This window comes from Blennius ocellaris (assembly GCF_963422515.1).
Source record: "Blennius ocellaris genome assembly, chromosome: 11".
Taxonomy (NCBI): Eukaryota; Metazoa; Chordata; class Actinopteri; order Blenniiformes; family Blenniidae; genus Blennius; species Blennius ocellaris.
This window is the reverse complement of record NC_137660.1, coordinates 25415781-25426815: the sequence shown is the minus strand read 5'-3', so window position 1 is coordinate 25426815 and position 11035 is coordinate 25415781. Positions and strand designations below refer to the sequence as shown.

Below are 11035 nucleotides of genomic sequence, written 5' to 3'. Positions count from 1 at the left end.
CCCCTTTCCACTGACTGCTATATTTGCTCACGTGGAATTGTTGGGTTTTTCTCTGTAGAAGGGCCTTGGAATGACTGCATGTATTTGATTCTGGAGGAATTGAAAGGAGATTCATAAACACAAATGTGAGGGAAAAGCGTTCTCCACTGGATATCAGATGATTTACTTCTTTGTTTGAATTGGTTTTGTGACGTTACAATACAGGAATCTATACAATTGCTGCTGTTGATGTTTTGAAGCCTTCGCTTTTCACTTGGTGATGGCTTATTTTGGAAACCTAATATGTAGTCTCTTGGATCTGATTTGAAAATGTTGAAATGAAAAAATGTAATCGCACCTAACAATGACTCATGAGGGTATTTTTAAGTAATACATTTTTAATTTCTATCGGTTTCCTTCTTGAGTCTTTTTTTTATTTAAATCTCTGAGTATGTCCATGTGTCTATCATTACATCTCAATTTCAAATGACCTAATAAAATTCTTATTATAAAAGAGCATACAATGCACAAAAATACTCAAGCAAAGAATTCCCTTCTCACAGCCAGATGTCCAACCTGATGAACCAGGCGAGGCTCAAGGTGCTGAAGGCCCGAGATGACATGATCACGGTTAGACAAATTAAAATGACGCACCGTTTTGAATCTCGGGACACAAATGCATTACCGTTGTCATGATCAATTGTTTGCTCTGGTTTGTGCACAGTCTAACTTCAGCGGTTACTCCTTTTTTAGTTGTGCATGTGTGCGTTCCCACTGCAGCAGAAGTGAAGGCATATTTACTTAGGCAATAGAGCTGAGGAGAAAGTAAATAATATTTGTGTAACTGCCTGTCTCATGCGTCTCACAAACAAGCAGGAGGAACCCTGAGATAAAAATGTATGGCTTCAAATTAAAACAACCTGTGACTTTTCTTCCATGTTTTTTTTCCCCCGTCTCAGGAGCTCTTGAATGAGGCCCGTCAGAGACTTGCAGAAATTGCTACGGACCCTGCAAAGTACTCTATGCTTTTGGAGGGTCTGGTGCTTCAGGTGAGAGCTCCGCCGCTGGGAAACTGAGTCATCACTCGACTTGGTTTCTTTGTGTGCTTGAAGTGCATTTCGCTGTTTTCTCTTGAGGGGTTTTACCGACTGCTGGAGCCAAAAGTCACCATCCGGTGCCGACGGCAGGACGTCGAAGTTGTTCAGGTGGGGAGGTCGCACGGCAGCTCATTTAAAGAAAAGCCTGCCTCTTTTGTTTCTTGCACGATTGCTGATTGTTTGGCGCTGCCGATTTTTCTCACCTGGCAGGCTGCGGTGGATAAGAGCATCCCCGTCTACAAAGAGGCAGTCAAGAGCAACATAGCCGTCAAAATTGATCAGGAACGCTTTCTCCCATCTGAAATGTAAGTTTTAATGGACTTTCTAATCAACTTTTATCGTAAGAGCTTCTCTGATGTGTCGATCTCCTGCTCCCTGTGTTTTAATAGCAGTGGAGGGGTGGAATTATACAACGACAATGGGAAGATCAAGGTCAGCAACACTTTGGAGAGCAGGATGGACCTTATAGCACAACAGGTAGAGTTCATCACTTGAACTGCACTTTGCACTATTTGCCTGTAGAGGGCAGTACAGGCCACATGGCTTTCCTCCACTGCTGCAATGCCCTCACCCTCCCCAATTATTATTATTTACTCAGCATATCATTTAAAATAATTATGTGCTTATGGTCATTCATGTTGGAGGTGCTTGTTTGGGATTTTTCTTTAAGCATTCTTATAATTTTGTATTAATCAAAGCAGTCGATACGAAAGGCAAATGTTTTTCTATAGGTATCATTCGAGGCAACTCATAGAGCTTTACAAGGAAATGCATCGAGACTAAGTGATTTAAGAGAGACATAAAAAAGAGAATAAATAAAGTAAGAAACTTAAGACTCGTCCTAGGGACCTCAGAGGTATTGAGGTTTAATAATTACTAGTTGGATAAATTATCTGAGAGGTACAAAAAAAGGGAAAATTATTTATACTGTTTGATTAAAAAAAAAAAAAAATGCATATAGTTAAATTAAACATCTGTCAGGATGCACTGCCCTAGTTAAAATATTATGTCCTGTGAAACTCCACAAAAAGGCGACGATCTTTACTACTTATCGTACTTTGCCCTGTTTTGCACAACCGGAATGTATTAAATTAAATGTCCAATCAGAAGCTTTTTCACTCCTTTGTCTTCCCCTGGCAGTCTGCCACTACTCCATTGTTGTGCAGCTTTTTTGTTTAAGTTTGCAGAAGTTTTTGTTCCCTGCAGTCTGAGATGACAGCTTTTTCCAAATGTTTTCAGTGAGGCTTCAGTCAGGACTCATATTTTTGTTGTTGTTGTTGTTTTTAAAGAAAAGTCCTCTTTTATTTTCTAACCATTCTTTGGTGGATCTGTGATTTAGAGTGCTGTGCTGTTGTGAAACCTGTGTTTGTGTTCCACCTGAAGTCAGGGATTGTAATCAGACATGACTTTAATCCATAGATTGCATCAATCTTTTAATATAGTAAGGTAAGTATTGAAGCGTCATATTTTCTGAGAGGTACTTTCTTACCAGGTCAATTTTTTTTTTTTTTTAATCACATTGATTGATGTTCCACTGTTGTGTTTCTTGTACTTTCTGTGGCCTGACCTTCCCCACTGACAGATGATGCCTGAAATCAGAGGGAGCCTGTTTGGTGCCAACCCCAACCGCAAGTTTCTGGATTAGTGTCGGATCTTCAAGAGAAGCGCGGCGACACAGATGGAGTATTTAAGGTGACCACAGGGCATCATTGTGAATTAAATGACAGACAATTAACTTAAAAAAAAATTTTTTTTACCACTCTCTACATTGTATTCAGGCTTCTTTATATCTCAGGGGCATTTTAATTTCTTTTAAAGCTCTTTTAGGTCAATTGTTTGTTGCATTTGAATGAACCAAAGATGCTCATTTTAGTTACAAAAAAAACCAAACCCACTGTATGAATGTGTTTGTGTTGAAAAGGATGCTCAGCAAAGGTTTGAGTCAATAAAAAAGAAAAGAAAGACAAAACACAGAAAAGTCAGCATTGGATATTTTTATTTACAGCTTGTAAAACAAACACTTTACTCAGGCTAATGTTCACTCTACAATGAGAAGAAAGTAGTAGCCTACGAACGCTAACCACATAAAAATGTGTCTTGCATCAAAAATGTAAAAAATACAAAGAAGAACAAGAAGAAGAAGTTTTTAGTGCCACCCAGTGGGCTTCAGTAATGGCAAACAATTGGCAGTACAAGGTGCCATACTCCCTCTTGGGTCAAACATAATTGTCGCTTTGCTAAGTTGGACTGAAGTACCGAAACAATATTTCACCTCCACAGTTCCACTGGAATCCGTGTAAGACTTTCGAGTTCCGACGCCCCGGAGACTATCAGCAGTGATAAGGCTTTAATAGCAAGTATTTTAGTTATTGTGCGCGCACACAGTTTGAAGCAACATATTCTAAAACCGTTACTGAGCAGTAAAATCATCCCAAGGCATCTCACAGTGAGTTGTTTGTCTTTCTTTCTTTCTTTCTTTCTCTAAACTGCCGGTAAGCTGCGGAGAAGCGGAAGTCTGTGAGATAGTAACGGCTTCACCTGTGGCCTCTGAGCAGGAAGCGAGCCGTGTGTTAGGGGTGTATTGTATGCTAATACGGGGATTAAAGCATTACCGTCAGATTAACTTTAACCTCAGAGGCCCTGACAGGCCGCGCCACCCGGTTCACCGATTACAACTCAAAGCGTCGAGATGCGGCGGGAGAAATGCGTTTGGGGGGGGGGGGGGTAGGCAAACAGGGGAGTGGAGCTTCTTCTTCAATCTTATGAAGTCCAGACAAAACGCCCAGTATCGGCTCTTGTCAGTCGGCGTTCGATGACGAGGCTGACCAAAGACGTTTCATTTTCAGCCGAATCGGTAGGCAGACTCAAATGATGTACAACAACCAGGTGAATGACACGGGACATGTTGCAGCGAACGCCCAGCATTGTAGGACGACTCGCACACAGATGAGATTTCAGAATTCTTTTTGAGAAAATGAATCCCGTACAACATACTTTTACATATTGTTTTCTCTGATAGATATTTTATATATATATTTTTTCATATATCTAATATATGTCCATGTATCTTTAGTTGTCATATCATATGGCTTTGTTTCTGTCTGTTTACCATTCTCTTAATGGTAAAACAATTGAACAAGTACGTTTACCGTAATACACTATCATGTTTTTGTGTCAAGTATACCTAATAATCCTTCCAAATGTGTCAAATGTACTTTGGAATCCTTCAAATCAATGATGCTGAAATGATAAGCCGTGGATGAGTTGTCTGTGCACCGATTGCTCCGACGGCTTGGGACACACACACACACACACACACACACACACACACACACACACACACACACACACACACACACACACACACACACACAAGAGTTGCACGCATTTCCAGGACCTTGTGTAACCTAAAGAACCCTGCTACACCCTAGAGAAAAATGATTAGTGTGAACCCAGCAGTCCACATGTTAGTAAATGGAGCCTCTCGTTTAACTCAGACCAGTGCACTTCCTTTGGTTAGTGGATTGCAAGCCCCATTATCCCCCCCCCCCCTTCGCTCTGCATTCACCTGCTCACTCACTTGTCTCATTCGTTCACTCACTGCAGAACAAAAGCAGCATAATATCTGTACAGGCGCAAAAAACGAAAGCACTTGCTATCCCATGAAACCGAGCACCATCTCCCCGACCCCGAGGAAGTAGACGACCTGTGCAATGCCGAAAAGAGGCGCGATGACTAAAGCGCGACAAGTCGCTCCCTTCAGGAATGCTGATGGGCCCTCTCGCGTCATGATGCGCCTGCAAATCACGGACGAGACAAGAAAAGGGGAAAAGAAACGGCTGCTGAGCTGTTTACACCAGTGGATAGACGGAAAGGCTTCAGTCGTGGGCTGTGGTCTCACCTTGTGCAGTCAACAATTCCTCTGTATGTGTCTTCACCCTCGCCTTTCTGCAAGGTCTGCAGACGGGTCTTTATTACTGTGGATGTTGAAGACGAGGAATCATTACTTCACTTTCAGTTAAAAAAAAAAACCCAAATGAGTCTAAGTTACCTTTTAGTTTGATCATAATTACTTCAATGTTTAAACTAACTGCTGACTCTTAGATTGACTTTCTGTTCTATGTTGGATAATAAATGAGGAATGCAGGAAACCAAACTATCTTCATGAATCGACTCGTAAACACATAAAATATAAAAGACCTTTTTGTGGATCCTGGAGTAAATGTCTCATATTTATTGTTTATTATAATACATGTTAATTAAACAATCATCTGCTTATACTAGTTAATTGAATTCTTATTTATCGATTTGACTTCTAAAATAATTCTGCCTATGTAATTGAGACATTATTACAAGTACCATAAATTGAATTGGTAGTATTCAAGTATACTGAGTGTTATATTGATATTATTGGGTACATTATTAATTAAAAGTAAATGAAAAATGTTTTCGTTTAATACAATGCTATGACATGGTCAAAAAAATATCATCCTTATTTACGTGACTTATTTTCTGTTCCTTCCTGATGGCATTGAACATTGAAACTTGGTTTTTATCAAATATTCAGATTAGCTGTATGTGTTACCAATAGCCATCTGTGAAGACATTTGTACAGATATCTTTTTATAGATTACTAATTTTTTGTTTTAAATTTGTGAACCAAGCTGGGAAAAGTTAAAATTCCCTGGATTTGCAAGCAACTTTTAAACAAAAATAATATTTCACTCAAACTTCAGTGGTTGCCGTTGAAATGAAGTATTACAACACTAAGGAGAGTGTGTCTATCTGCTGTGGGTTGGATTAGATGAAGGCACCGTTCACATTTCAGCAGTTAGTTCGGCCCACTCACCGTCCAGCGGTGTCACCGCCACCGCCGCCACTGACCCGGCAGAGCAGCCTGCAATGAAAGACTGCCAGAACGGTGCCCGGGCCTGCACGTCCGCCTGGCCGCCGACGCTTTCCCGGCCCAGCGCATTGAGGTTGGCAAACAGTGGGAAGTAAATCATTGAGAAAGGGACATCTCTGCAACAAAAAAATACAAATAAAAAACTATTATACAGTATCATGAATACTTTGCAACTACAAGTGGGATTAGGTTTGAGGCATCGACCGGATGAACTGCAGGATAACGGCCAGACATCGCTGCAGGAATCTATTGATCAGTGTTGATTAGCAGAGAAGTCAGGAAATGCAATATGTACAGTACGAGTTATGCAATCTGATTCCAACTCATTAAAGAAGTGTTTAGAGAGAGCCCGGGCTCAAGCAGACAAATCATGAACGCCTCTCGCTGTTTTCTGACTGAAGGAAGTAGGCAATGATAAACTATCATGGAAAGTGAACGCCTTCATGCTAGAACTAAAACTAAAAAAGAAAGTGGGTGAGTGAGTATTCTATTTAGTTGTGCTCACCTCATTAAGGTGGCTCCTGCCCCTCTGTAGAGGCCAGCCAGGCCGCGAGTTTTCAGCAGCTCCACAGTGATGCCTGTGGCCGAGGGCCGCTGAGGGGGGGTTGGCCTGGCTTGTGGAGGCGGGGACACCAATGATGGCGCTGGACCAGGAGCTGCAGCCTGAGCTGGAGCCGGCACAGGTCTTTGTGCGGCTAGTGGAGAAATACAGGCCGTCTCACGATGGAAAATGCACAAAATCCTGCAGTGGTTATTTGTAATTACGAAAGGAGAGTTGGCTATCAACTGTTGAGGTTTTTATAATTCACATGTATGGACAGTCTGTAAAGTTGGTTTTTCATGTATTCAAACTGTCTTTATAAACCCGAAACAATCTATCCTTTAATCCACCAATGAAATAGTGACATGACCTTTTAAATGTAAACCGTTTCTTTGTTGTTGTGCAGTGTGTACCTGATGAAAAGGCCTAGATTTTCACTAAAATCAAACAAATGCTACTGAACATGACTACAACCTCAACATAAAGCCAATTTTAATGAAACCTTCGAGTGAAATATCCTAAAAATAGGTGCATTATGCATGTTTTACGACGAACTCTCCCTGACAGAATGGTCTCAGAGCTAATGCGAGTTCACTCAGTCATCTGTCTCTGTGGATGACTCACCGAGTCTTCCAGCATCTTGCAGCTGGATCTTGAGCATCTCCATGGGCGTGGTGACCACTACTTGACAAGTTCCAGCCCCACAACCGGCCAGTACCTCCCCCCACAGGGGCAGATGTCTTGAACACAAGAGCAGGTTATTTTTTTCTTTTATTTGCAAGGATGTATGATGCAAACACAAATTTTTTTTTTTTTTCATGTTTAAAAGGAATCTAGTTACAAATATTCTTATTTGTATAATGAACAAATGAATTGCAGGAGTTACTGTTCGGGGAGATGATCAGGTGTACGTCATAATTCACTGAACATGCGAGGGACAAAAAAAATGCGATTACCCATCCTTGGAGAGCTTCTGCCGGAACACATCATTGGCTGCAAGTTTAATAGCTTTTTCTGGTGTGACGAGCGTGAGGTTCACTGCTGCACCTGATGAGGAGGACAAACAAGGCTAATGAGAGTGACACACACGTTTCCACCGAGATACACAAATAGAACTAACCCAAACGGCAGCTTAAGGCTCACCATCACGGCTGACTAATGGTAGTAGACACAAGTTATCATGATAAAAAGATTTAAGGCTCATGGGGGAGGGGGGGGGGGGGGGACACAACAACAGCGTAGGTGGCGAGATTACATTTGCAGTGGTAGAGTTGTTGACCAAAGAGCTTAGGAATGCAAAGATTACCTCTGTAGCATCCAAAATAGCCCTCCGAGCGGACCGTTTTTGCCAAACAATCGAACCTTTAAAGACAAAAATAACCAAAAAATAAGGATGTTTTAAAATTGTATTTAAAAATTTCTTTTAGTTTGGTCCTGACTACATAACTAAGCTTGTTACTGTTACTGTGCTTTGAATGGGCTGAATTTTCCAAGCTTTTTTTTTTTTTTCCTCCTTTAAACTGGCAGTGGAAAACCACAGACTGCCGAGCAGTTTGGCTACACCTAAATATTCCAGGAAACTAGATTCAAGCCACATGTTTGCAGTTCAAGCTTGAGAGTCATGGTGTCTTTTAAGGACACAGAATGAGTCTCTCATAATTTAAACTTTGTTGCAGATTGCCAAACGGAATACTGAAAGCTTTAAAAGAACTAATGTCACTGTTTATGAATGAAATCAGTGAAGATGGGCCACAGTTACTAAGGCCGCTCACCAAAACAGACAATTTCAACTGACTTTTGTATGAAATCACATGAGTGCAAAAATGGGAAAATCTTGTTTTGATCACCACCCTCAGTGATTCAGAAGAGAAATATGTGAACTGTGCTAACCAGAAGACTGTTTATAACCAGGCGGACATGAGTCATTTGGGAAAACGTTTATAGTTTGACCTAACTTTTCTTTATATTTGCAATGCAATGTATTTACATCTGCAAAACAATTCTGTACATCAGATAATTAATCCAATACAAAAAAAAACCAAAACATTTTCAAGCTCACAAAACAAAGACAATTTTTTTGGTCAAAGGATTTTGTGCGTGCCCCATCATCACCATACGTGACGGCTCGATCGCAGTAGCACATTCACTCTGTCCAGGGGAAGACTTTACTCACATTCCTTTGTAGACTTGGATGCCCTGCTGATTCTGTAGGCGGGTCTTGGCCAGGTCAATAGGAAATACACATGTCACACCAACCAGGCCTGCCACGCCCCCATTAATCAGCTTAGCAGGGAGACTGCGAAAGGATCAACATAGACACACGCACACATGCAGGCACAGACCCAATTACACGTAGTCGCCAAGGAGGGCCGAGCAAAGGACGCGTCCATTCATGGACAGAGATGTCAATAAATTGGGCGCACGGAGAGTTGCTTTAACTGACGACGCACGATGAGAACGTGAACGATCGACACCGCTGCTAATTATTAAGCCAAACAAACAAGGTGGCGACACTTACCTAACTTTCTTCTCCCCCATCCTGCTGGAATTTGGGCTCCACACTCAGGCCCACTACTACTCCTCCTGCTCCACTCACTCCTCCCCACCTTTGGCTTCCTCCTCTTCCCCTTCCTCTCTCTCCGACCACACTTTGGCCGGCCGCCACAGGTCGCTCACTCTGGCCCGCCCAGCGCCACAAACACAGCTTCACGGCTGCTGCTTCTAATACGGTGGAGATGACCCGCCTTCCCGACCCCACCCCGGTACGACAGAGGTGGACGGCCTCAGTTCTGTCGAGGCCAAAACCACCGGCGTTGAGTCTGTGTGTCTTGTGGCCAGCCTTTCTGCTTCTGTTGTGCTTCACGCCAAAACCTGATCTGTCTCCCACTGTCTGGAAACACAAAACACATACAGTTAGCGTGGATTATGTACCTCTGAAGCACACAAGTGAAAGCTTTTCCATTTTTTGGGGGGGAGGGGAGGGGGTTTGCACAGCAGACTTTTACAATGGTTTCATATAATAGCGAGAGGATTTGTTCTATGATGAGGGATCGGCACACCTCGCTGAATTTCAGGTTTCATAAAGTCCAGATGTAGTTATTCATAAAATGTGAATAGGAGAATATCCGGGGGCTACCACACCGACACAGAACATCTTGAGTCTCGATAATCTGTCAGCTAAAAGGGATAAGAGTATTTGATCTAGCGAGGAGGGCCGAATTGAAAATGAGGGGCTTATCTGTGTTCTTTTTATGCTTTGTCCATTCAGCAATTACTGGGAGTTGATAAAAGAGATTTGAAAGGGGAATGGAAAAAGAGTCTGATAGCTTTTCTTTGATTCTGGTCTTACAGCGGTTTGTCGTCTGTTTTTAAGAAGTTTTAAAGATGAAGCAGTTTTTGTTCAAACTGTCGACAAAGGTCCCGTCTGTGTTCTGTTTCATCCTTTCTTTTCCTGCCTTTTCCCTTCCTGACTTCCCTCGTCCCTCAGCTCCCTAATTAATCTCTCTCTTAATCTCTCCACCTCCATTCTCGTCTCTATTTTTACCACTGTAAAGCTTCACTCTATCCTTGCCTGTCTTCTCCACTGAGTGTAACTGAAACGATCAGTTTTTCCTTCTCCGTCCTCTTGACTTGAACTTTCTATCCCTCGGGATACTATCCCCCATCCCCGTTGTAATTTCATATCAAAGTGTCTCTTTTTTTTCTGTTTCTCTACTCTGTCTTTTTCCAATGCTGGATCCTAGTCACATTCTACACATGCCTTTCACTGAGCCCCTTTCTGAGAAACCCTCTTTCAGCTCCATTCACACACTGTAGTGACCCTGCCAAAACACAGAGAAGAGTGGCTCACCCCAAGCCACCTCCAGCTTCCCCTAAAATTGCACATAAGATCCCAGCTCCTAGACTTCAAGCCTCATGAGACAGCTTTAAAAAAAAAAAAAAAAACCCACATCACAGAGACATAGCAGTGGGGAATAGCAGTCTTACCTCTGTCGATGCATCCCACAGGCAGGATCAAGCTGTCCACTTTCCTTTCACCTCAACAATGCATGCAGCAATGGTAGCCAAGCGAGAGCGATCTGAGAGAGCCAGCCGCCACTCAGGGGCCGTTGCACAAACACCAGCATTGTCCTGCTGCCTAAGTCCCTCCCTCTCCCGGTGACACAGCCCCAGCAACTTAACTCTGCACTGAAACAACTCCACATGGACTCTTTTTTTGGAATTACAACACACACATACCAAATACTTCAAATACTCACAATTACGACCACCGTGTTTTATTGTCTCACTAATATAACCGGAAAAAGAACATCCTCCCCATTAGTAATGAGCTCCCTATTCAACATCCCTGGCATTACATAATACCTCCATACTCCCCTAATGCCGGAAAGGTTCACAGACTTCCAATCACTACTGGTAGTAGTGTCCAATGTTGTGTTTGAGACTCTCTCCCAATGGGAAAGAATAGAAAGATTAAAATAAAGCAGAAACATTATGTAAGGACCTCCACAA

General features: G+C 42.2%; 2 protein-coding genes across 2 annotated transcripts in view; one reads left to right on the top strand and one right to left on the bottom strand.

Annotated features, from left to right (window-relative positions):
* Positions 1–2958, top strand: part of atp6v1e1a (ATPase H+ transporting V1 subunit E1a) — a 3806-nt gene extending 848 nt beyond the window's left edge. Inside the window, exons 4-9 of the mRNA XM_080504935.1 lie at positions 543–609; positions 939–1028; positions 1116–1184; positions 1287–1381; positions 1466–1553; positions 2659–2958. Coding sequence (XP_080361061.1) covers positions 543–609; positions 939–1028; positions 1116–1184; positions 1287–1381; positions 1466–1553; positions 2659–2721 — 472 coding nt within the window. The 3' untranslated portion in view covers positions 2722–2958. The remainder of the gene's footprint in view (positions 1–542; positions 610–938; positions 1029–1115; positions 1185–1286; positions 1382–1465; positions 1554–2658) is intronic.
* A 97-nt stretch (positions 2959–3055) lies between these two features.
* On the bottom strand, positions 3056–10638 carry slc25a18 (solute carrier family 25 member 18). Its single transcript, XM_080504934.1, has 10 exons — positions 10511–10638; positions 9042–9413; positions 8697–8819; positions 7830–7885; positions 7480–7570; positions 7148–7263; positions 6488–6677; positions 5926–6098; positions 4978–5053; positions 3056–4873 (listed from the first exon to the last, which is right to left on the bottom strand). Exons 2-10 carry the CDS (start codon positions 9059–9061, stop codon positions 4732–4734), a joined length of 987 nt encoding a protein of 328 aa, XP_080361060.1. The 5' UTR covers positions 9062–9413; positions 10511–10638; the 3' UTR covers positions 3056–4731.
* Positions 10639–11035: the final 397 nt, after the last annotated feature.